Source organism: Schistocerca cancellata, chromosome 11 (genome assembly GCF_023864275.1).
Source record: "Schistocerca cancellata isolate TAMUIC-IGC-003103 chromosome 11, iqSchCanc2.1, whole genome shotgun sequence".
Taxonomy (NCBI): domain Eukaryota; kingdom Metazoa; phylum Arthropoda; class Insecta; order Orthoptera; family Acrididae; genus Schistocerca; species Schistocerca cancellata.
This window is the reverse complement of record NC_064636.1, coordinates 34,646,363-34,673,533: the sequence shown is the minus strand read 5'-3', so window position 1 is coordinate 34,673,533 and position 27,171 is coordinate 34,646,363. Positions and strand designations below refer to the sequence as shown.

The 27,171-nt window shown below is 39.2% G+C and overlaps 2 protein-coding genes across 5 annotated transcripts in view; one reads left to right on the top strand and one right to left on the bottom strand.

Moving 5' to 3' along the window:
• LOC126108578 (uncharacterized) overlaps window positions 1-1,111 on the bottom strand; it is a 47,721-nt gene extending 46,610 nt beyond the window's left edge. Inside the window, exon 1 of one of the 3 annotated variants that reach the window (XM_049913871.1) lies at window positions 1,010-1,111. The gene's annotated coding sequence lies outside the window, so the exon portion shown is untranslated. Of the gene's footprint in view, window positions 1-821 lie in introns of all 3 variants that reach the window. The other 2 variants (XM_049913870.1, XM_049913869.1) reach the window with 2 other exon arrangements.
• A 497-nt stretch (window positions 1,112-1,608) lies between these two features.
• LOC126108577 (uncharacterized) overlaps window positions 1,609-27,171 on the top strand; it is a 61,400-nt gene continuing 35,837 nt past the window's right edge. Inside the window, exons 1-2 of one of the 2 annotated variants that reach the window (XM_049913867.1) lie at window positions 1,609-1,746; window positions 19,958-20,205. In XM_049913867.1, the coding sequence (XP_049769824.1) occupies window positions 20,112-20,205 (94 nt within the window). In that variant the 5' untranslated portion in view covers window positions 1,609-1,746; window positions 19,958-20,111. The remainder of the gene's footprint in view (window positions 1,747-19,957; window positions 20,206-27,171) is intronic. The other variant, XM_049913868.1, reaches the window with a different exon arrangement.

Here is a 27,171-nt window from a genome sequence, read left to right as displayed (position 1 = left end):
GTTAAAAATGTGTTGAATCAATGGCAACATCAAATAGAATCCATTGGATTTGATAATTTCACTAAAATGTCCATATATTCGTATGTTTATCTTCTTGTATTAAGCTGATGTATCCTATAGCAAACTGAAACCATCATTGGGTAAATAAATTATTGATACTGAAAGAAATTTCTGCCTGGCAAGAGGCACCATCATGCCACTATTGCTTTTGTATCAGCCCTTTATAGTTGTGCCTGTCAAGTGATTTCTTTCCATCTTTTCTTTAGTCATTATATACAGACAGATAAAGAGGTTGCAAATTTCAGCCTGAACAATCTAGCATACGTCAATAAACAATAATTTACAGACAATAGAAAGGAATTTCGGAAATTACAGAATAGTTGCATCTGGGTGGGGATTGGAACATATATTCTCCACAGCTGGGCCACGGAATCTCGTTAGGGGTAATAAACTATCATCTCAGAAAAGGCAACAAATGTTTCCCCGGAAAGAACCAAAGAACAACCTCCACATCGTGCGGCATTCGTATGTGTAATTTCTGGGCAAATTATTCGTAAAAGACGGTAGAAATTACGGATTGCTACTAGAGTGTAGAGAGTTATGACTTCATGCTCTCCCGTGTATAGAGTGAACTCTCAAAAACTGCACCACAACGAGTCAGATCGTCTGCCGTAAGTTCAAAGGAAGATACGCAAAATCAACAAGTAAATAGCAAGTAATAGCCGAACCATCGCAACGCGATTGTATCACACGGGTCTCACAAATGAAACGACATAGATTATTTAACAGGATATGTTTTAAGTATACGTTGATTACTGTACCTTTACTATATAACCACACAATGATTCCATTACACATCCATCTACAATGCTTTACTTTTTACACATTATGTTATTACCTCTAGTTTATCTATAATACGTTCCAGCTTTTGACAGTTTGATTGCTGTTAAGCACCATACTACAAATTTGAGCAGTAATGTTGGCTGACTGTAAGAAAATGGCGACAAACCTCTTGGCCAATAGCGAACAATCACAGCAGCTGTCATTCGTTTAATCAATAAGCGGTAATTCTTGGTCGTTTTGAGATTCGCAGAAGCATGGAATCGTTCAGAAAGCTTCAAAATGATATTGCTTTTTGGTTAAATAATCGTATCCACGAAACTTGCCACATCTTTTGTCAAATACAGCACACTGAAAACACGGACATCAAAACTGCGTAATAATTTCTTCATCTTTAAACGGCAGGCAATGGTTTGAGACATATGTATTAGAACTGTGTGGTAGATGAACATTTCATGAGAGCAAATTTTAAACAATAATTGTCTGACTTGAGAAATTATCATTCTATGATACTGAGATTACTTTATGTAGTTGACACCACCAGAGTGAAAGTTTAAAATTGCCGCTATTTGATCAATAAAGTCCTTAATACAAGATGATCGCCATTGCACGTTCTGTCTCTGTGGAGTGTGGAGTAGTTAAGTTGACTGTTACTAGAAAAGGGCAAGGAATGATTCGTAGAACTAAAGCATTACTAATCTGTTTTTAATATATTGTTGTACAGCATTATACCTGGAAACTGTTACGAAACACTTGTACGCATGTGCGCATTCGAAGATATTGATTTGTTGGTGTATGTAACTGTTATATTCAGAATCGCGAAGAAAGCCCGCTGTTGAGCGAATTTTTTCTTACGCTAAGAGTTGTGTGCAAAATAACAAACCCAGAGCATACATAAATTACCTGGTAAGTTGGATTTGTGTATATAAATGAAATTAAGATATGTAGACTTCGTGCGGTTAGATGAAACGAAATTATTTTGTTTTTTCATCCACGGAACATTTCAAAAGATTTTGTATGTAAATAATCTAGTTACACACACACACACACACACACACACACACACACACCAGTGTATTTACTTGCTAATGATATTTGCCGTTTAAATAAAAAAAAACTGATGTCAGCATGGACTCAGCAGTTCACAAACACTATACTAGAAGTAGGGTCAAAGCCCCAGTATTGGCCACTGTCTCACTTTGGTGTAATTAGCGAATTTTTAAACTTCTTTTGAATATCAGCCAATCTTACAATAGCTTAGTATAAACACGAAATGTGCTATTCAATTTGATACAGAAGCATTTTTTGTTCTTGTTCTGAATCATTTTTGTGAAAAGATGTGTGTTGTTGCGTTTCCTAGAGTTCTTCTTTAAGCAATGTACAATAGGTGTTTCATATTCAACATGTATAAATAAAACATCAGAAGAAACTTAATGTGTTAGAGTTAAGATCATATATTATGGTTTCATTTTTACAATTTAAATATGATCTAGTCCAAAAACACGCCGTTCAACTTCTGTAGCCATTAACAGGTACATATGTAGTCGTGGTTCCCTGTTATGACCATTAGTAGAGACGTGTGTGTACTGTTTTGGCCACTTTTAAAAAATTATATGAACATCTATAACACCAATTTGGTCTTAAGTTCTAACTAGGCTAATTTTATTTATGTAGGTTATTTAAAAGATTTCTGGTTTTATTTTTTTATATCAAGATGGACCTAATTAAGTCTTGCTTGATCTCATTATTTTCTGTCTCCTTGTAACATTCTAAAATATGCAGTATGTATCATGAAAATAGAACATTTTTTTAACTTGTGGTTTTTGAATCAACCATGAAATAGAGTAGTGAGAGAATGAAGGTTGCTACTGCAAGTAAGTTTTACAGTGATGGAATAATATTAAGAAATAAAATTTCTGGCCCATCTCCACTGTGACCCACATTCAATCTTAGTGGAAAAAAAAGTTGGTCTGAATTCTGGGCTGGTCCAACATAGGGTTTCCAGTTACTAAGGAAAACCTCTATGTATCCATGCAGAAATGTATTGAAAAGGCAGATCAGTGGAGTTCTAAGGCTGCATCGCTAATAACTAACCTGTAAAAGGTGGTGGGTAGGAGTTGCTAACTCAATCTGTATATCTTGTTTTCATTTCAGGAGGGAGGGTGGTGGTGGTGGTGGTGGTGGTGGTGGTGGTGGTGGTGGTGGTGGTGGTTAGAGTACAAATAGATGTACAAATTAATTTGCAATATGAATGTAAAATGACTAGTTACACATCATGATGATTTATCATGCAAAATGATCCATGGAACATGAAAGTAACTAACCGACTAACCTGGAAAAAAAGAGATATTTGTCTTTTTTAAGATGCACAAAGTTTTGTCAAGATGCCGAGTATTATTAGAGTCAACACAGTTGAATAAGCAATAGTGAGTAAAATACATTGAGTGCCGATAACTGCATTTGGGTCGACAGAAGCGTCCGATCCCACGCGTCGGCTTTGACCCGTGACATAAGGGTGTTGTCGTGTGTGACGTCATGACGGCGCGGAGTTTGGTTTGAGTGTGGCTGTCTCCAGTTCTGTTTTATCTTATTTTATTTACTTTTCTGATCTGTTCGTTCTATCTCGTGAGATATATTTTTTTTTTAATTTAAAAACACTTATTACTTATTTTAATTATCTGTTTCCTCCAATTTCTGTTTTAGTTTATTATATTTATCTTTCTGATCTGTTCGTTCTATACCGTGAGACTTTTTTTTTTTTAAAAAGACAAAAAACACTAATCAGCTACTGAAGCATCTTTATCTTCTATGGGTTGCAGGGGTTACGACCCCTGGGGAGGTGGGTGGGTATTCATGCATGGCTGTCTTCACTTACACGTAGTAGCTACGTAAGGCGTCTAAATTTGTTTATATTTAGTTTGTCCCCCACCCAGAACACTCCATTTCCTGCACTTGTTCCGTTAGTGTCATTAGGCTTCTTGTGGAAAGTGTGTGTGTGTGTTTTTGTTTCCACCATATTTGTGACGTCATGGGTCAAAGCAGACGGGCGGGATCGGACGCTTCCGTATTTCCCTGTATTTGCACTTGTAGATAAAAAGGTAAAATACATCAAACACAGCAACCAAGGAACATTACATTATACACATAAAACTCTAACTCAGTGTGTCCAATAGTACCAGAGAGGTTTATTGTATTCCACGTGATGCACTTTGCTGATGTCTCACACGAAATATGTTGTTTACACAATTCCAACACTTCCCCCCCCCCCCCTTAACATATATTTTGTGGCGTGCCGTCACAGGATAAACCAAGTAGCCTCACAATCTTTTCAAACTTTTCTTTGTGTAAGGGTTTTGTCAGAAGGTCAGCCAACGTGTCTTTTGTGCGCAGGTAGCCCACAGTGATGTTCTGTCGCTCTGTGTCGTCCCGAATAAAATGGCGCCTTATATCAATATGTTTTGTTGTAGCACTAGTGACATCATTTTTAGCTAGGTTAATGGCTCCTTTATTGTCATAGAAGATCATTAAAGCAGCAGCCAGTAGTGGAGTGCCTATCTCCCAATTCACTCTCCCAGTCCGCATCGCTGTAACCTTCTAGTTTTGCATTACTTTCTCTGTGGTATCTTAATTCACAGTTTACTTATATCTTAGATATTGGAATATCCTTTTCACAGCTTTCCAGTGCTTTTCCTTTGGGTCTTGGGAATATCTGCTCGCTGAGTTTGTGGCAAAAGCAATGTCAAGTCGTTACATTTGAGACAAATATAACAGGCTCCCTAATGCTTCTAAATATGGAACATTCTTATCACATTCCACAGCTGTCTCATTTACATTTAACTTCACTCCTACTTCCATTGGAGTATTTATGGGTTCACAGTCACTCATGCCAAATTTCTTTTTAAATTTTTTCTATGTATGATGATTGATTTAGGCCCAATTCTTGTCTCTCTTCATCCTTAGTGATCTGCATATTTAAATAATGTTTAAATTCTCTCAAATCATGCACCTTAAACTTGGTTTGCAGCTATTTCTTAAAAATTCTGATTTGCCTTTAGTTTTCAGTCAGGATAAAGCAATCATCCACCCATATTGTCATTATTAGGGTCATTCCATTCCAAGTGGTCTAGAGGCTCCCACATGACCCTCATGGATTTTCATGAAATTTTGTATGAACATTCACACATGTTCTCAGTGAACTCTGGTAAAGTTTCAGTTTCAGAAATTCAATACTTTCGGAGATACAGTCACTTGTTTAAGACCATAGCACAGCTTTCTATAGTGCGTCCTTGAATTTTCAGCAACTTTGAGATGAGATATCTCTAAGTATTTGCATGAAAGAAACAAAACTTGGCCCTCTTATACAACTTTTAGAGCTCTTTAAAGTAAAATATTAACAAAAGGATTTCTGAGCAATTTTCATATAGATAATTTGAAGCAAAGTTGGGCGAAAAAATAGCTGTTTAAAAAAAATACGAAATTTAGTTTTTTATATCTCCAAAAGTAATTGTGGGATGTACATGAAACTTTGCACACCATAACTCACCAACACAAGATCTTAGAATATAAAATTTCATTCTCCTATTGCTTTCCATTATTTCACAAATCTAGATTAAAGTTGACGATTTTCAAAAAGTGCTAAAAATGGGTATTTTTAGTCAAATATTTCAAAAAAGTGTTCTTCTAAACTATGGTCATTAGAAAGAGCATATTCTAAACTATCTAGAAAAGTGAATTTGGGTTTGCAATGCAAGCATATAAGGCCCAAAAAAGTAGCATAATCAAAGAGGTACACTAGAAGTTTGAACACGTTTTCTGGCACTCAAATTATACCTGAAATCTTTTATTTTGCCTTATACATGTTTATTAATGTCTGGGATAATTGAAATTAGAAGTCCTGATGAATAGGACCTAGTTTAAGTCTGAATAGCAAAAGAATAAAAATAGAAACAATTTATTTCTTAATTGTCACCTCCCCCCCCTCTCTCTCTCTCTCTCTCTCTCTCTCTCTCTCTCTCTCTCTCTCTCTCACTCTCTCACTCACACACACACACACACACACACACACACACACATACACACAATTATTATTAAGAATGAATGTAAATCGTAAAATTTATTTGCATAATCATCTAATTATTAGTTGTCTGTTTAATGAACAACACCAGCTTACTGATGGATTGCTATGGTCCACGGTGGCTTAACCACTGCTAATTTCATTTCACCTGAGAAAACCAGCATTCCCATTGCCATAGGGGCCACGCCCTAGCTTAGCAACAACAGCCAGGTGGGTTTCCTTACCACAGAATCCCAAGCCTGATAAGGGTTTCTTTACACAGGTTCCCAAGCCTTGATAGTAAAATTATATAAGTGCCCTGTGTAAAATCAGAAGGCACTCTTGGATTCCTTAGATTGTTTCCTCTAACCTATTTCAATTTTTGATATGCTACATTAATTTTCTGATGAATATCAAGAGGAATGGTGTATTGCCGGCCAGACGAATTGACTGATGGAACTGGAATAACCACAATAATGTGGTGTTCCGAAACCCAGCACTTGTCACTTCTTGGTGGCCAATAAAATGAATTTGCTGGACCATGTGGGTGCATATAGTTTATTAATGCATCCCTTTGCTCTGTGGAGGTCTCACAGATATTCCCAAACTACCACATGTTTTCATATATGCATGCAACATATTGTCCTGGTTCGAGAGCAGACATTAATATGCCTCCTTCATTACTGTGACCCATATTAGCTAGAAAAGATGAACAATCATTTGAAACTCTGCTGACCTGAATTGTTGTTTCATTAATAGGTAAAAAGTGATGATTTTCTCTAGTGCCTGCTACAGTTTGTCCAAGTTTAAACCTCTTCTTGTGACACAATATTTTTTTTTTCAATTTCATCTTTACTGACAAAAACAAATTTAATTCCATTAATGTTTTCAGAGCAGAAGTGAAACATATCTAGGGGAGTAAGAATTTGTCCATTAAGTGACTGTTGCAACTTGCTTGGGATATCTGTGCAAACCGTGCTTTTATATATTTGATGAGCTCCTTGATAAAAACGTGAACTGTAATAGTGTCATGCCGCAAACAATCGCTGATAATGCAAAAACTTAAAGATTCTACTTTCTCATTTTGACGAAAGTAGATAACAAATGGATGAATTGTTGCTTGACTATTGTCCCAATGGAAGCCTTGCACAGCATCCTGAATGATAAAAGAATAATTTTCTGCAAAATCCATAGGACAACAAGCTCTTCGTCTTTCAGATGACATTTAAGGCCTTTAAGATGCAAGCTTTGATGCTTGGCAATGTAATGATGGCATGACAGACTCCATATTTTATTTTTTACATCTTCAATAAATTCATCCACTACCATTTGCTTCGTGTCCAGTGTGGCCCGATCGGTATGTATCCATTGCTTAAACACAATAACTTCCTGTGGCTCATGATCTAGGAAAAAGCTGGCAATTTCAGATGCTATAGCTTCGCGCCCAGGACACCTTTCACAGCGATGTAGCATGCGCTGTTTAGAGTTCAAACTGCAGACTGCCTTGCTGAGAATCTCCTTATAATTTTCACGTATACCAGCTCCGCTAAGCATAAGCTTAACATTTTGGTGAATTGCACAGATGCAAACTGCATGCATTCCAGCTGATCTTATTGTTACACACCATTTGGGTCTAAGTTCACAAAACTTTGAGAACCCTATTTCTGGACTATTTATATTCTTATAGATAACAGACATTTCCCGTAAACTGCAAAGTAACAATCTTTTCTGCGTGTATGTCTCTATCTAAAAGTCTAACTGAAATACTATCTTTTTTTCCAGGGCACACCCTACTATACTCATCATCTTCAAAAAAATTTCGCACTCTACTAGCAACTTCTGCTGGTAATTTCCTGCTTTGCCTATTTTCGGGAAGTGCCAGAATGCCCTTCTCTGCCTTCAGCTTCCGAGCATTCTTCACCATTCTTTCGGACACGCCGAACTTGGCTGCTGTTTGTCTGACTGTCCAACTTACAGGAGCCAAGGTTAAAATTTGCATCTGTTCTTTATGAATTGCATTCTGCATCTTGGCTTTCAGTTCAGTCAGCAAATGTGCATAGTTGGCACTGTTTCCAAATTCCTTAATTTCACTAGCATCTTCAATTTGTCGGTTTACTCCCATTGCATTTACAATTCTGTTTTCAATCACATATTGAGCCTTTTGAATTTTCTTCTTCACATATTGGGGCTCATCTCTGTAGCTTACTGTTCTCTTCATGGGTGAAATACCGATAGACAATAAGCTACTATTTAATTCTTCTTTTGGTGTAAAGTCCTCATCAGAATGTGATGATGAGGCTGGTAAAGCTTCGTCCAAGTGTTTATTTAAGGTAGTCCTGCAAGCCGGACAAATTTTCTGGCCTGGCTTTATGTTATTAACAAGCTGCTTCTTCAACATATCAGAAGCCTTATTAGCTGTTTCAGTATCAAGAGTGCGAATTCCTGCCTTAACATTATGATTCATCTTCCCGAAGGGATTGAAGCATTTTTTTTTTGGAACCTCTCATATTGTGTCAATAACAGGGTTTCATGGTGTAGGCAAACTTCAGAGGTATTGTCCAGCTGTACTTCAGAACATCGGACCAACAACTCTTTTTCCTCATCACTAAAATCCGCAAACCATTTTAAAGCAGCTTTTTTGGCAAAGAATGTGACGTGACACTTTGTTCCACTATCTCCTTGCCCAATTGAGCAGGAAGGTATGCTGTTCCCTTCTGCATCCATCTCTAATCAGTAACTAAATAATGTATTTGGCCTCTAAGTGCAAATTATAATCTGCTTAAATTTCAGACAAATTGCTACTGAATGAAATTACACACAATGTATAATACCAATGAAAAAATCTAATAAGAGATATATGCTATAAAAGACACAATCAAAACAATTTTTTGTAAATTAGACTACAAACTTTGATGGTCTTACGAATCACTTAACAAGCCACACTCAGTCAAGAGAACCCACTCACTACGCTGCAAACACACCACTGAAATACTGATTGTTCAAACAAGGCTCACAATAATGAAACAATCTGGTTGTTAAAGTAATTGTTGCCATTATATTTTCTATAAACAGTGAATCTTGTGAATTTTCTCTGTGGTTACGTATTTACCAAGGTAGTAGGCTACATTTAAGTGTGATTAAATACAAAATTAAAACTCTTAGATGTTTAACCAACCAATTTCACATGTTTCCCTAATAACTTTAAGACAAAAATTCACAGGTTACAACACATAGGTATTAAAATCTCTGCAATATTGATTGGAAAATTTACATCACTTGATGGATGATTCAAGCAAACTGATTCTTTTTTGGAAAAATGTTTTATCCAATTGAATCCAAAAATTAGGTCTTCATTTTCCACTTGTAAATATTTACAATTTTGAGAAGTACAAAATATATGAAGCTATTATTCATCGAATTCTTTATGATCTTTTTTATTTTTCTCCAAATGAGAAGAGTTTTATGCAGATGAACACTTAACGATAGAAGCAGAAGGGCTACTTCTCATAGTTCTCAGGTTTTTCTGACAGCCTCATTGCCTATTTACCAGATCTTTTTATTTCAATTATTCAAGGCACTAATAAACATTTATTAGGCATAATAAAAGGTTTCAGGTATAATTTGAGTGCCAGAAAAATGTGTTCAAACTTCCAGTGACGCTAATTTTTAGAGCCTTATATGCTTGCATTGCAAAACCAAATCCACTTTTCTAGATAGTTTGGTTCAAATTAATGATATGGATATAATAGAGGGAAACATTCCACGTGGGAAAAATATATCTAAAAACAAAGATGATGTGACTTACCAAACGAAAGCACTGGCAGGTCGATAGACACACAAACAAACACAAACATACACACAAAATTCTAGCTTTCGCAACCCACGGTTGCTTCGTCAGGAAAGAGGAAAGGAGAGGGAAAGATGAAAGGATGTGGGTTTTAAGGGAGAGGGTAAGGAGTCATTCCAATCCCGGGAGTGGAAAGACTTACCTTAGGGAGAAAAAAGGACAGGTATACACTCGCACACACACCCATATCCAACCGCACATACACAGACACAAGCAGACATTTGTAAAGGCAAAGAGTTTCGGCAGAGATGTCAGTCGAGGCAGAAGTACAGTGGCAAAGATGTTGTTGAAAGACAGGTGAGGTATGAGCGGCAGCAACTTGAAATTAGCGTAGGTTGAGGCCTGGCAAATAACGAGAAGAGAGGATATACTGAAGAGCAAGTTCCCATCTCCGGAGTTCTGACAGGTTGGTATTAGTAGGAAGTATCCAGATAACCCGGACGGTGTAACACTGTGCCAAGATGTGCTGGCCGTGCACCGAGGCATGTTTAGCCAGAGGGTGATCCTCATTACCGACAAACACTGTCTGCCTGTGTCCATTCATGCGAATGGATAGTTTGTTGCTGGTCACTCCCACATAGAAAGTTTCACAGTGTAGGCAGGTCAGTTGGTAAATCACGTGGGTGCTTTCACACTTGGCTCTGCCTTTGATCGTGTACACCTTCCGGGTTACAGGACTGGAGTAGGTGGTGGTGGGAGGGTGCATGGGACAGGTTTTACTCCGGGGGTGGTTACAAGGGTAGGAGCCAGAGGGAAGGTGGTTTGGGGATTTCACAGGGATGAACTAAGAGGTTACGAAGATTAGGTGGACGGCGGAAAGTCACTCTTGGTGGAGTGAGGAGGATTTCGTGAAGGATGGATCTCATTTCAGGGCAGGATTTGAGGAAGTCGTATCCCTGCTGGAGAGCCACATTCAGAGTCTGATCCAGTCCTGGAAAGTATCCTGTCACAAGTGGGACACTTTTGTGGTTCTTCTGTGGGAGGTTCTGGGTTTGAGGGGATGAGGAAGTGGCTCTGGTTATTTGCTTCTGTACCAGGTCGGCAGAGTAGTTACGGGATGCGAAAGCTGTTTTCAGGTTGTTGGTGTAATGGTTCAGGGATTCCGGACTGGAGCAGATTTGTTTGCCACGAAGACCTAGGCTGTAGGGAAGGGACCGTTTGATGTGGAATGGGTGGCAGCTGTCATAATGGAGGTACTGTTGCTTGTTGGTGGGTTTGATGTGGACAGACGTGTGAAGCTGGCCATTGGACAGATGGAGGTCAACGTCTAGGAAAGTGGCATGGGATTTGGAGTAGGACCAGGTGAATCTGATGGAACCAAAGGAGTTGAGGTTGGAGAGGAAATTCTGGAGTTCTTCTTCACTGTGAGTCCAGATCATGAAGATGTCATCAATAAATCTGTACCAAACTTTGGGTCGGCAGGCCTGGGTAACCAAGAAGGCTTCTTCTTAGAGACCCACGAATAGGTTGGCGTACGAGGGGGCCATCCTGGTACCCATGGCTGTTCCCTTTAATTGTTGGTATGTCTGGCCTTCAAAAGTGAAGAAGTTGTGGGTCAGGATGAAGCTGGCTAAGGTAATGAGGAAAGAGGTTTTAGGTAGGGTGGCAGGTGATCGGCGTGAAAGGAAGTGCTCCATCGCAGCGAGGCCCTGGACGTGCGGAATATTTGTGTATAAGGAAGCGGCATCAATGGTTACAAGGATGGTTTCCGGGGGTAACAGATTGGGTAAGGATTCCAGGCGTTCGAGAAAGTGGTTGGTGTCTTTGATGAAGGATGGGAGACTGCATGTAATGGGTTGAAGGTGTTGATCTACGAACTTCCAAACCATAACCAAAAAAAATATTTTTTTTTCCGCTTTCAACACTACCGCTGCTATAAAATCCTCCGTTTCTAGTTCACAAACAGTTCCTTTCACCTATTAAACAACCATTTCGGCTAGTTCTAATAACTTTCGCTTTATTTCCATTTCCGTTTTTCCCACATCACTGATCATTTTTAGCCGCTTCCCACAGGTTTTAACGTCTTTATTTCTTCGTCAGACAATTGTTAGCCTCATTTTCATAATCTGCCACCACAAAACCACTCCTTTTAATACATTTATACACAGTTTTTTCGAATTTTTCCCGAATTTCTCCACCCTTTAACGTGTTTGGGCGGCAACACAACCACCTAACCTTCGTGCACATCGTTGTCTACCAACCCAAGTTCACCACAGGATCAACGTAGCCCAGCTTTAACCAACACTTTTTTGCCTTTTTTTCATACCAGATCTCCAGTTGCTTTCTAGTTCACCTTTATCTCTCCCCATATATTTTTATTTTCATTTTCATTTCAGCCTCATGTTACACTTTCCACCTTCTAATACCATGTCACCCTAACAACACCCCCACAATGATCCCATTAAGTTTTATTTACATTCCCTCCGCAAACATGCCTTCGCCCTAGCCAGGTTACGCTCCCATATTTTATTTTCTGAGGCTTGTCTGGCATTTGGCATTACCCCCAAAGGCCTCACACTTAAAGTTCCCATCTCTGGCTGCAACCCTTCTTTTCATCAGTCCCTATACCAATTCCAAACGGAACAATCCATTGCCCTCACCCATCTAATCCTTCACCTACACTTCAACTCAGCCAACGAACACACCCGTCAACTCTTATCCTTAATAAAAGGCCTCAGTCTTTCCTCTCCCACATCCACATCGGCTGTTCGGAGCATCCTCCTACAGGCCCACCGCAAATTAGAACAGCATGCCACCCTCCACCTCAAAAAACTATCCAATCTCCTGGTTTCCCACCTCCGGAAAGGCAACTCACTCACCCTTCACAACCTTTCCAACAAACCTCAACCTCCTCTCATTGCACACAAACCCAGTCTCTCCCATCTACTCAATCTCCCACTTCCAGCTCCACTCCCTCCAAAACCTGAAAATTCCAATCAACACAATCTGGAACCACAACACCCTAATTCAGTAGTTAACCTTTCCTCCAAACCTCTCTCCCAATCCGAAACCTCTGTCCTATCCAAAAGCCTCACCTTCAGCCCCACTCCCAGATTCAACCAAACAGCCCTTGTCAAAGATTTACTGTCCTACACTCGTACTCTCTGCTGGAAATATCACTTTGCCACGAAGAAAAATGATCCTAATCCTACTCCTAATGATCCAACTCCCCAAGACACTATCCAAATTGAACCCTGCCTGGAACAGTTCCGTCCTCCGTCACAGCGGGACCCACCTCCTCTTCTTCAAAATCACCCTCTCCAAACCTTCCAGAAATTTCTTACTTCCAGCCTTGCCTCTCAATCCTCCTTAAAAAACCTTAATCCTACTCCCAACATCACCACTGCTGAAGCCCAGGCTATCCGATCCATCGTCATTCTTCCGGCGGACAAGGGTTCCACGACCATCGTACTTGACTGTCAGGAGTATGTGGCTGAGAGATTGCATCAGCTTTCACACAACACCACATACAAAGTTTGCCAAGGTAATCCCATTCCTGATGTCCAGGCGGAGCTTCAAGGAATCCTCAGAACCTTAGACCGCCTACAAAACCTTTCACCTGACTCCATCAACCTCCTGACCCCACCGACACCCCGCACTCCTACCTTCTACCTTCTTCCTAAAATTCACAAACCCAATCATCCCGGCCGCCCCATTGTAGCTGTTTACCAAGCCCCCACAGATTGTATCTCTGCCTACGTAGATCAACACCTTCAACCCATTACATGCAGTCTCCCATCCTTCATTAAAGACACCAACCACTTTCTCGAACGCCTGGAATCCTTAATCAATCTGTTACCCCCGGAAACCATCCTTGTAACCATTGATGCCACTTCCTTATACACAAATATTCCGCACGTCCAGGGCCTCGCTGCGATGGAGCACTTCCTTTCACACCGATCACCTGCCACCCTACCTAAAACCTCTTTCCTCATTACCTTAGCCAGCTTCATCCTGACCCACAACTTCTTCACTTTTGAAGGCCAGACATACGAACAATTAAAGGGAACAGCCATGGGTACCAGGATGGCCCCCTCGTACGCCAACCTATTTGTGGGTCGCTTAGAGGAAGCCTTCTTGGTTACCCAAGCCTGCCGACCCAAAGTTTGGTACAGATTTATTGATGACATCTTCATGATCTGGACTCACAGTAAAGAAGAACTCCAGAATTTCCTCTCCAACCTCAACTCCTTTGGTTCCATCAGATTCACCTGGTCCTACTCCAAATCCCATGCCACTTTCCTTGACGTTGACCTCCAGCTGTCCAATGGCCAGCTTCACACGTCTGTCCACATCAAACCCACCAACAAGCAACAGTACCTCCATTATGACAGCTGCCACCCATTCCACATCAAACGGTCCCTTCCCTACAGCCTAGGTCTTCGTGGCAAACGAATCTGCTCCAGTCCAGAATCCCTGAACCATTACACCAACAATCTGAGAACAGCTTTCGCATCCCGCAACCACCCTCCCGACCTGGTACAGAAGCAAATAACCAGAGCCACTTCCTCATCCCCTCAAACCCATAACCCCCCACAGAAGAACCACAAAAGTGCCCCACTTGTGACAGGATACTTTCCGGGGCTGGATCAGATTCTGAATGTGGCTCTCCAGCAGGGATACGACTTCCTCAAATCCTGCCCTGAAATGAGATCCATCCTTCACGAAATCCTCCCCACTCCACCAAGAGTGTCTTTCCGCCGTCCACCTAACCTTCGTAACCTCTTAGTTCATCCCTATGAAATCCCCAAACCACCTTCCCTACCCTCTGGCTCCTACCCTTGTAACTGCCCCTGATGTAAAACCTGTCCCGTGCACCCTCCCACCACCACCTACTCCAGTCCTGTAACCCGGAAGGTGTACACGATCAAAGGCAGAGCCACTTGTAAAAGCACCCACGTGAATGGGCACAGGCAGACAGTGTTTGTTGGTAATGAGGAATCACTCTCTGGCTAAACATGCCTTGGTGCACGGCCAGCACATCTTGGCACAGTGTTACACCGTCCGGGTTATCTGGATACTTCCCACTAATACCAACCTGTCAGAACTCCGGAGATGGGAACTTGCCCTTCAGTATATCCTCTCTTCTCCTTATCCGTCTGACCTCAGCCTCCACTAATTTCAAGTTGCCGCCGCTCATATCTCACCTGTCTTTCAACAACATCTTTGCCACTGTACGTCTGCCTCGACTGACATCTCTGCCAAAACTCTTTGCCTTTAAAAATGTCTGCTTGTGTCTGTGTATGTGCGGTTGGATATGGGTGTGTGTGCGAGTGTATACATGTCCTTTTTTCCCCCTAAGGTAAGTCTCTCCACTCCCGGGATTGGAATGACTCCTTACCCTCTCCCTTAAAACCCACATCCTTTCGTCTTTCCCTCTCCTTCCCTCTTTCCTGACAAAGCAACTGTGGGTTGCGAAAGCTAGAATTTTGTGTGTATGTTTGTATTTGTTTGTGTGTCTATCGACCTGCCAGCACTTCTGTTTGGTAAGTCACATCATCTTTGTTTTTAGATATATTTCTAGATAGTTTAGAATATGGTCTTTCTAATGACCATAGTTTAGAAGAGTTTGGAGAAAACAATTTTTTGAAATATTTGACTAAAAATATCCATTTTTAGCACTTTTTGAAAAATCGTCAACTTCACCCTAGATTTGTGGAATAATGGAAAGCAATAGGAGAATGAAATTTTATATTCTAGGACCTTGTGTTGGTGAGTTATGGTGTGCAAAGTTTCTTGTACATCCCACAATTACTTTTGGAGATATAAAAAACTAAATTTTGCATTTTTTTAAACAGCTATTTTTTCGCCCAACTTTTCTTCAAATTATCTATATGAAAATTGCTCAGAAATCCTTTTGTTAATATTTTACTTTAAAGAGCTCTAAAAGTTGTATAAGAAGGCCAAGTTTTTTTTGTTTCATGCAAATACTTACATAGATATCTAAAAGTTGCTGAAAATTGAAGGATGCACTATTGGAAGCTGTGCTGTGGTTTCAAACAAGTGACTATATCTCTGCAAGTATTGAATTTCTGAAACTGAAGCTTTACCAGTGTTCATTGAGAACATGTGTGAATGTTCATACAAAATTTCATCAAAATCCATGATGGTCATGTGGGAACATTTCTCGATATTAGACCACTTGGCACGGAATGGCCCTTTATTATCATCTTTTCACTTCCCCTTTTATAGTGTATACTGGGATCTGCCTGAGATTGCTTCATACTCATATTTGAGTTTTATGTAGACATAGATTTCAACAATGTGCACTCTGTTTGGTCCATAAATACTTTTTTGCAAACACCAAATATTTTCCCTTTCAGATCCGGTTTTCATGGCTTCTCTTTATGGAATGACATATGTCTCCTCCTCCAATTTCCTATTTAAATATGCTGTTTTTACATCCATATGATGAATTGTTAAATTTCGTTTTGCGGCCAAGGCTAAAAAATATCTCAAGTGAGGCATACTTGACTACAGGTGAAAAAGTTTCTTTGGAATCTACCCCTTGTTTTTGCAAATATCCTTCTATTACAAGTTGTGCTTTATATGTTGGTGATGAATTTTCAGAGCTCTTCAATTCAAAGGTTTCGTTGTGAGATAAAGATTCCAATTCCCTCTCCATCGCTTCTTTTCATTCTTGAGAGTTCGGGCCACTCATTGCTGCTTCTGCTGTTGCTGGCTCATCATTAAAAGACTGACCTGCATACATCTCAAGATACAGATATTCTTTCAGTTCTGGTATGTGAGAAGAACGCCTTACATTGTTATCTTCCTTTTGTTTGTCCTCAGAGTCATTGTCGTCATAAATAGTCCCCTCTTGCCTTTGACTATCCTCTTCCTGTTCTTCACTTTCTCTTTCTTCACATAAGGTTTCACTCTTGGAACTAGGTGCAATTAACTTAGTAGTAGTTGTCCTCTTCAGAGTCCTTTCTATTTTCAAAGAATACTACATCTCTCCTAGTAACTATCCTTTCATTCAATGGATCCATTAATCAGTAGCCCCTTGAATTCTCACAATAGCCTACAAAATGCTTTTTAGCCTTTGGGTCCCATTTTCGCTGTTTTGGAATGTGTGCCATTGCATCACATCCAAAAACCCTTAGATTGCTAGGATCAGGTTTCCTTCCTACCCATATCTCATAGGGGTTTTTATTCCTTAATGCTTTTGTAGTTGCTCTATTGATCAAATATACAGCTGTTGATACTGCCTCTGCCCAATAATCTTTTGATAATCCAGCATCAGTTATCATCGACAATGGTCCTATTAGCCTTCTCAGCAACCCCATTTTGAGATTGGCTGTACCTTATGGTAGTTTGATACACAATTCCCATTTTTGCCAGAAGTGTCTTCAATTTCTGGTTAAAATATTCTCTCCCATTATCAGACCTGATGATCTTAATCTTCTTTCCCGTCAACATTTCGACCATGTTAAGATACTCCTCAAAAATCTCACTCACTTGGTCTTTGGAACTAAGAAAATAAACATGAGTATATCATGAATAATCATCAATAAATGTAAGAAAATAACAACTCCCACCTGTGCATTCACACTCCATCAGGCCACATATATCTGTACGGATTAACTGTAATACCTCTGTAGATTTGCTAGTCATAAAAGGTAGCTTCACTTGTTTTCCTTTTATGCATATCTCACAAGTGTCCTTGGATACACTACAATTCTGTTTTCCCTTTACCATATCTCTTATTAAAGACAGACTCTTTCTATTTAGGCGTTTAAGTCTGCAGTGCTATAAAAAACCTTCCGCTGAGTATACTGAAGGACTAACATTTTTATGTTTACTGTCAATGGTATCCAACTTAAAAATACCCCTTTCGTTACTTGCTGTAGTGTTCCTTCACCATTTTCGTTGATTACTCTTGCCCCTTGCATGTCAAAAATTACTATTTCCCTTCTTGACAATTTCCTGTTATGGCAGTAGGTTAATCGCAACATTTTTTACATAATGAACGTCATGTGCTGTAACCATATCGGGTTCACCAGTGACACTGGAGCTTGCTGCCATCAACAGTAGATATTCCCATATGAGTCTTATCTTTAACATCATAAAGAACAGATTTGTCTTCAACAGTATGCACAGATGCACCTGAGTCTAAAATCCATTCCAGTTGACGATTACCCACATCTCCAAGAGAATGGAAACATGAGATTGCCTTACCTTTATTATTGGTCCCCCCTCTCAGGGCTATCAGCAATATACCTCTTTTTCTGCATGTATGACCTTGGGTTTTTTTTTCCTGTGCACTGGATGCAATATACCCCTTTTTCTGACATCTACAGCATCTCACTGATTTCTTCTCTTTGTTTCTTGAATAAAGAGCAGATACTTCTCAAATACATGACAGCTTGAAGTACTCTTTACATCCTGTAGGATTTTCACTTTGACACTGTCACCCGTGATCGTTATACCTGAGCTTTCCACTCCCATAATCATATGCACATGCCTTTCAGGCAGACCTGCCAACAGTAGTGACCCTATCCACAGTAGTGACCCTATCCATTCGTCAGCAGTCTCAAACTCAATGTTTCTCAGTCGGTTCGATGTGGCTATTGTTTTGTTGACGTGTTCATCTACACTCTTGCATTTGTCCAGCTGAGTGGTAATTAACTCACGTAATAATCCTACTTTCCTTGTAAGACCTCCATCCTCAAATGCACTTTGTAATTTGTCCCAGACTTCTTTCGCTGTCGCGGATTTTTCAACGTGAACATAATTCGCTGGGTCAGCTAGTAATATCAACTTTGATTTTGCTTTCCTATCCTTACTTGAATAATTCTGATCTTTGGATTTCATTGCTTTCCTACCCTTACTTGAATAATTCTGATCTGTGGATTTCATTGTCTCATCCACCACATCCCATAGGTCGTCCAAATGTAAATACGCTTCTACTGCAAATTTCAGTGTTGCATAGTTTTCGTGACCCATAAATCTTTCAATCTGTGGAATTTGTGCCGCGCTCATTTTAACGGTAACTTTGATCTTCCTTGACGTAAAGAATAAGACCGAAGAACAGTACAGAAGAGTTGCGTTCATAACTCATACTTCACGCAAGTGCACTACTTGGAACTTTTCCAATACTTTCTCACTATTATATTATGTATATACTTATTCTAAATACATCCCTGGGTCCATAACCTATTAGAGTCAACACAGCTGAATAAGTAATAGTCAGTAAAATACATTTAGTGCCGGTAATGATATTTGCACTTCCAGGTAAAATACATCGAACACTACAACCGAGGAACATTACATTATATACATAAAACTCGGAGCATACAGTAGCACCAGAGAAGTTTATTATATTCCACATGATGCACTTTACTGCTGTCTCACATGAAATATATTGTTCACACAATTCCAACAAGTATTAATGGGGCTACAGCTTGTATTGCTGAAGAGAAATAAGAAATTGGTTCCAGGAAGTATCTAAAACTCTGAAAGATAAGGATATATTAAATGACCCTAACAGAGTTTTTAATGTGGATGAAACCTCTTTTTTCTGGCTACAAAAGGAGAATTGGATCGTTTTTAGGCAAATTATCACAATATATATGGTGTTAATTGTCTTTCTACCCATGGGTACATTGCTTAACTAACAAGGAGGTACTGAATAGAATTGGGGAGAAGAGAAATTTGTGGTACAATGTGACTATAATAAGGGATTGGTTAGCAGAACACATTCTGAGGCATCAAGGGATCATCAGTTTAATTCTGGGACCAAGAGATGAATACATTAAGCAGATTCAGAAGGGTGTTGGTTGTAGTAGTTACCCAGAGGTGGAGAGGCTTGCACATGATGGAGTAGTATGAAGAGCTGCATCAAACTAGAACGTGGACAAGGTACAACAATAACAACAATTGTTCCACTAATTGCTGCAACTTTTTATCTAATTTATGCATGTTTCTCTTATGTGCTTGTATAAAGAACAAAATAACTTAGTGGCAAATTGATTCTACAATTATTTAGAACACCAGTTTTGTTATAATACTCAGTAGCCTAAACTGGGGAAATAACTGACAATAGCTAGAGTTAGTGTGGCCAAAACTGAGGAAATATGCTATCTTGTATTCAGTATTTCCTTATTTCTGTTGATATAAAACTTAGAACCCTTGTTCCTATATAGCTGTAATGTATAGATGTTGAAAAACTGTTTATGATATTCTGAAATAGTTTGTAAACTTTTTTCCCATAGTAAACAGATAGCCTATCTTGAATTTCGATAAAAAGGCCGTAAGTGGTGCCTCAACCCTGCAGATAATTTCTGTATGGACAATGCATTCCTGTCTCGGGTTGTGAATGGAGTTTCTTATGTGCAAAGGTGTTTAGTCTGCCAGTGAACATAAGACATGAAAAGGAAAACCTCCAAACGTTTGAAAACAAAGCCAAAGAATACTTCAGTAGCCACTCCTACAGTTTATCGGAATAACAGGAAACCAGAAGGTAAATTCTACTTAAGTCTAATATCTGTATTAGATAGAGCCTTACTTTGCCAGTATGTTGAAAGCTGATAGTAGTCTCTGTGGAGTTACGTAAATGCTTTGTCTGAAGGATTTGTATGCTGTTAAGTTAGTTGCATATTCGATAGATCGTTTGAACAGTTGTTTTATCAAAATGATATGGAATAATATGGTTTACAGGATATGTATACATGGTTAATGTTAACATTAATGAACATTTTATTTTTTTAGTCCTACTTCTATAGCTGCATTGAAATCTGGGACATATTTTAGAGGCTACCAGTTTTTAAATATAAATTATTCCCTGGAATAGGAGTTGTCCAGGAGAGATGATTTTAGATTAGATTTACAACTTGCTTTGCTACCTGTCAGTCACGTTAGGCTGTTGGGTAAGTGCTAATATTTTTTTTATTTCTGCGTATTGAACTCCTCTCTGAGCTACTACCAGCTTCAACAACGGGCAATAAAGTCTTTTTCTTCTCTAGTGTTGTGTGTGTGTGTGTGTGTGTGTGTGTGTGTGTGTGCACGCTGTAAATCTTATCAGATGGTGATGGCTTATTTATTAGTAGTATCATTAGTGACTGCATGTATTGTGATGGTGCAGTTAAAATGCACAACTCTTTGAAGAGGTGCCTATGTGATGATTGTGGGTGAAGACTACATATTGTTCTTATGGCTCACTTTTTTGTGGTTAGTACATTCTTTCTAATTCATGAGTTACTGCAGAAAATTATTCCACAAGAGTGGGTTTGATTTGATTTTTTTAATTTGGTCCTGTTGATTACGTATTGTACAAAGGGTGTACTAGTGACATAGGGCAAGCCAAGTGAACTAATACAAAATTATGTGAACATTTTATATACCATATAAATACTTTTCTATTAATGATTGGTTGTGGACAATGTTACAACCTGCATTTTTATTGCTATCTGTTTACGTGAATGCTTAAATAGTAAAACAAATGAAGTACCCATTTTTATTGCAGGGCTACAAATAAATTAAGTTTATAGTTTGTCATTATGATTTAAATTAAAATACAAAATTTTTATCTTCATTACATAAGTAAGGTAGAGTGAATACTTAATAGTGTAGAATAAATGGTGATGTACATTTTATTGTTATAATTTATGTTAGGAATACACATTCGTCTTCATGACATAATAAAAAAATTCTTGTACGAAGTTTTTTCTTTTTTAATGTTAGTAGTTTATCTATTTTTACTCGAAAGGATGCCTTATTACTCTAGAAATTCATTCATTTTATAATAAGTTTCTCTGAAGAGTGCTTTTAGTTTCCTTCTGAAAACCTTTATGTTACTAATTTCCTTTTTTAAATTGATGGGAAGCTTGTTACATACTTTTATTTCTCAATTACTCCACCATGGACTTTTGTGAGAGTTGCAGGTGGAAATTTTCCCCCGTCTTTTGTTATGCTTGTGAATGTTACTTTTTTTGTTTTATAATAATAATTCCTTGGTGCTGGGTACAAACATCGTCTTTGCGTGTATGTATATTGATTGGTAATAGGAAATATCCTGAAATCTTAAATATCTCTGCAGGATGTTCTGTTACAACCCCACACATTAATCTCACTGCTTGTTTTTGTAGTTTGAAAGACTTTTTCAACCCCTATAGCATTTCCCCAGAAGATACCATAAGAGAATACAGAATGGAAATTTGCAAAATAGGACAAAAGCAATATTTCTGTCAACAAGGTGAGAAATAGTGCTCAGGGCAAAACACGCCGTGCTAAGTTTTTGAACAGCTGACCAATTTGCTCTTTCCAGCTTAGTTGATTGTATGTCTGGTTTCATAAATTTTTTGTTTGTTGATCTCCATTTCAGGAACTTGGAGGTTGGTTTTTTTTTCCCCCCAAAACTGTATAACGTTGATTTTTAAAAAATTTTGAATTAGGCAATTTGCTTTGTATCGTTTGCGTACTTGGTTAGAGACTGTCCGGGCTGTATCCTGCAGTGTGGAACTGGCCCTTGATCAGAATAGTCGTATCATCCGCAAACACGACTATTTTTAGTCTGTCATGAACTGTAACTGACAGATCATAAATGTAGATTAGGAAAATCAGTGGGCCAAGGTCAAGCCCTGGGGGGACTCCAAGTCTGCTTCCATTAAGATGACTCTTTGCTTCCTGTTGAGTAAATAAGATTCTGCCATGTCAACGATTTACCCTTGATACCATAGTCTGGAAGCATTTTTAGCAATATGTTATGATCAACACAGTTGAAAGCTTTGGCAAAGTCACAAAAGATCCCCTCCTGAGATTTAATTCATCTAGAGTTTCACCTGTTAGACAAAATATGGGCCGTGCAGAGTGGCTGTACAGTCTGAGGCGCCATGTCACGTATTGCGAGGCCACTCCCGCTGGAGGTTCGAGTCCTCCCTCGAGCATGGGTGTGTGTGTGTGTGTGTGTTGTTCTTGGCATAAGTTAGTTTAAGTAGAGGAGTAGGACCTCAGCAGTTTGGTCCCTTAGGAATTCACACACATTTTCTAAATATAGCTGTCTGTGGAGAATCCCTTACAAAAGACAAACTGTGTAGGTATCAGTAGGCCATTTTGTGTCATATGGCCATACATTGTATGATAAACTAATAGTACATTTCTTGCTCCACTTTTCTGGATGGGCATGCTTCAGCCTATCTGCAAATGTTTCGATTTTCATTGATTGGTTTCATACATGCATGATATTTGACTGATTAAGTCTGCATGTGACTTTAAAATCCTAGTTGATATTCCATCGTATCCAGAAGACCCAGAGCTTTTAAGCAACAATCAGTTATAGATAAATTTATTATCTGGATAGATCAAAAGTTCTACTCACAAAGTGGGGGCAGAACACACACATAAGATTGTTGTAATTGACAATCTTATGGAGCCAGTGGCTCCTTTAGGCAGAATGGTTGCATTGGATGATATAGTGCTTTTGAAGTGAAGTGCTATGTTTGTTGTGTTTTGCATGTGGTGGTAGTTCTATGGCTTCTGTGAGAAACTGTTTATTATGATTCCCTGTTCTTTCAGCTGCAGTCAGAAAAAAGTTATTAAAGTCAGAGGCAGCAACTTTCTGGTTATCCTTGGCTGAACCACTACCAGAGGAGTGTGGAGCCCTTATTTGTTCGCATTTTATGTTCCTATTTGTCTCACTTTCTACAATGTTCCATATAGTTTTTACTTCATTGTTGACTTGTTAATTTCTTCTGCATAATATATTTGTTTGGTCTTCCCAGTTACACATGTTAGAATTTTATAGTATTCGTTGTTTCACTGCTAGGTTTGTACTAGCCCTGCCTCTTTTTTTTTTTTTATCACATGATATTTTGATGCCAGCTGTTATCCACTCTTTCTTCCACAGCAGGTTGATTTCATTTTAATCTGTCTTTGGGGAAAGCAGGTTTCAAAATGTTTGAGAAATAAGGTGAGAGATGAATTGAATTTGTCATTCATTGTAACTGCCTGTTAAACTTCCTCCCATTGTCCATGGTGTAAACTGTTCCTGTACAAGCTAGTGGATTCCAGGTTTATTATTCTGACATGCTTACCAGGTTGTGATCTTTTACAGTTTTCCTACTGGAGAGTTTGAAGGTTGTCAGTTGACCATTGTGATCAGTCAGACCATTTATTATTTCTTGTGTTTCTATGTAATTGTAATTTGTGGCATCCAGGAACACATTACCAAGCAAGGTCTTGTAGTGCCCGTATACTCTTGATACCAATGAGACCATCAGGAGTAGGTTGAAAGTTGACAACAATGAATCCAGTTGTTTATTAGTTTTACTATTTGAAAGAAAATTAACATAGTGATCACCACATACTACATAGTGGAATGTGACTGTTATTCCTATTAAATTTTTAAGAACTAACTCTAGCTGCGAGAGAAACTTTCTAATATTTCCCATAGGTGCCCTGTACACTGCAATTATTTTGAGAAACTGAGTTTCCAGTCCTAATTTGACACCACAGTATTCAAAATGTTGTTCAGTAAAGTACTGAGCTACATGTATGGTTTGTAATATGCGAGTATTGTGTATATAAATTGCCACCCCATCTTGGCTTAAGTTGATCCTACAGTGTATTGTGTGTATTAAACTGGGGACCTAGAAACAACGGAGAGGCTTTGTCCTGCCGTAGCCCTCAGTGGTTCACAACCCCACAACAGGCCACAGCAGTCCACGCACCCCACCACCGCCCACACCAAACCCAGGGTTATTGTGTGCAGTTCGGCCCCCAGTGGACACCCCCACCCCCTGAAACGTCTCATACCAGACGAGTGTAGCCCCAAATGTTTGCGCAGTAGAGTAACTATGATGTATGCGTACGTAGAGATAGTGTTTGCGCAGCAACTGCCGACACAGTGTAACTAAAGTGGAATAAGGGGAACCGGCCCACATTCACCGAGGCAGATGGGAAAACACCTTAAAAACCATCCACAGGCTGGCTGCCACACCGGGCCTCGACACTAATCTTAGAAGCTAGATTAAGAAAAGGCAAACCTATGTTTCTAGCATTTGTAGACTTAGAGAAAGCTTTTGACAATCTTGACTGGAATACTCTTTCAAATTCTGCAGGTGGCAGGGGTAAAATACAGGGAGCTAAAGGCTATTTACAGTTTGTACAGAAACCATATGGCAGTTATAAGAGTCGAGGGACATGAAAGGGAAGCAGTGGTTGGGAGGGGAGTGACACAGGGTTGTAGCCTCTCCCCGATGTTATTCAATCTGTATATTGAGCAAGCAGTAAAAGGAAACAAAACAAGGACTTGGAAGAGCAGTTGAACAGAATGGACAGCGTCTTGAAAGGAGGATATAAGATGAACATCAACAAAAGCAAAACGAGGATAATGGAATGTAGTCGAATTAAGTCGGTTGATGCTGAGGGAATTAGATTAGGAAACGAGATGCTTTAAGTAGTAAATGAGTTTTGCTATTTGGGGAGCAAAATAACTGATGATGGTCGAAGTAGAGAGGATATAAAATGTAGACTAGCAATGGCAAGGAAAGCGTTTCTGAAGAAGAGAAATTTGTTAACATTGAGTATAGATTTAAGTGTCAGGAAGTTGTTTCTGAAAGTAGCCATGTATGGAAGTGAAACATGGACAATAAATAGTTTGGACAAGAAGAGAATAGAAGCTTTTGAAATGTGGTTCTACAGAAGAGTGCTGAAGCTTAGATGGGTAGATCACATAGCTAATGAGGAGGTATTGAATAGAATTGGGGAGAAGAGGAGTTTGTGGCACAACGTAACTAGAAGAAGGGATTAGTTGGTAGGACATGTTCTGAGGCATCAAGGGATCGCCAATTTAGTATTAGAGGGCAGCGTGGAGGGTAAAAATCGTAGAGGGAGACCAAGAGATGAATACACTAAGCAGATTCAGAAGGATGTAGGCCACAGTACGTACTGCGAGATGAAGAAGTTTGCACAGAATAGAGTAGCATCAAACCAAGTCTCAGGACTGAAGACCACCACCACAACAACAACAACAACATCAACAACAGGTAATATTCAGTTAGAGAGAACACATCAGCAAAAGTTTAATCTGTGTCAGCAGTTCCTTGAACAGAAAGCAGTAGTTCTTCTTTATTTAAAATTCTTCTTATATTTTGGTTAAATATTTTTAAGCTATACAGGTAATCTGTTGTCCATGTGACAGGTTTCGTAACTTTAGATTTCACCTGAGCTAAATTGTTATTAAAGGGTGCAACATTTACTCTGTAACTTTCATCCTCTAGTCTAAAAAAAGGCTTTCTTGGAGGGTGTTAACTACCGTAGTTCGCAACCTCCATTTCTCTGTGGCGTATTTTGTGGACCTCTTTTTTCCAAGAGGAAGTCCTTGTTCTTGTTTTCCCCCATCGATTGAGCTGAACGTGTAGTCGTTTTTAACTGCTTTTTCATATTAGTGTTCCAAGGTTCTGATGTGGGCATGTATGTCCTAGTTGCTTTTGCACCCTAAAATAAAACAAAATAATACTACAGGAATGTGCTGCAGCAGCAAATAATCACTATATCCTTTTTTTGCGGTGGGAGATATAACATTTTTTATAACTTTTCTTGTATCTGGCATGAGAGAATTAAATGTGATGGTTTAGACTATTTTTTGAGTTTTGAACTTTCCCAAATCGATTCAAATGAAGACATGTGTGGTATGGAATCATTGGCCAATACTATGGATTCCCAGAACATTCCCATTTGTAAACTGGTTGCATATGATCGAGAGCTGTTCATTTTGCAGATCTGATGTCTGGGTTCACACATGACCAGGGAGGTAAATCATACCAGTGCGGAATGTTTACATATACGAATATGCATACATTTAATAGAGGGAAACATTCCACATGGGAAAAATATATTTAAAAACAAAGATGATGTAACTTACCAAACGAAAGTGTTGGCATGTTGATAGACACACACACACACACACACACACACACACACACACACACACACACACACACACAAAATTCAAGCTTTCGCAACCAACAGTTGCTTCATCAGGAAAGAGGGAAGGAGAGGGAATGATGAAAGGATGTGGGTTTTAAGGGAGAGGGTAAGGAGTCATTCCAATCCCGGGAGTGGAAAGACTTACCTTAGGGGAAAAAAGGACAGGTATACACTCGCGCGCGCGCACACACACACATATCCATCCGCACATATACAGACACAGGCAGACATATATAAAGGCAAAGAGTTTGGGCAGAGATATCAGTCGAGGCAGAAGTACAGAGGCAAAGATGTTGTCGAATGATAGGTGAAGTATGAGCGGCGGCAACGTGAAATTAGCAGAGTTTGAGGCCTGGTGGGTAACGGGAAGAGAGGATATATTGAAGATAGAGTTCTGACATGTTGGTGTTAGTGGGAAGTATCCAGATAACCCAGACGGTGTAACACTGTGCCAAGATGTGCTGGTCTTCCACCAAGGCTAAACCCTGTGGCTAAAAATGCC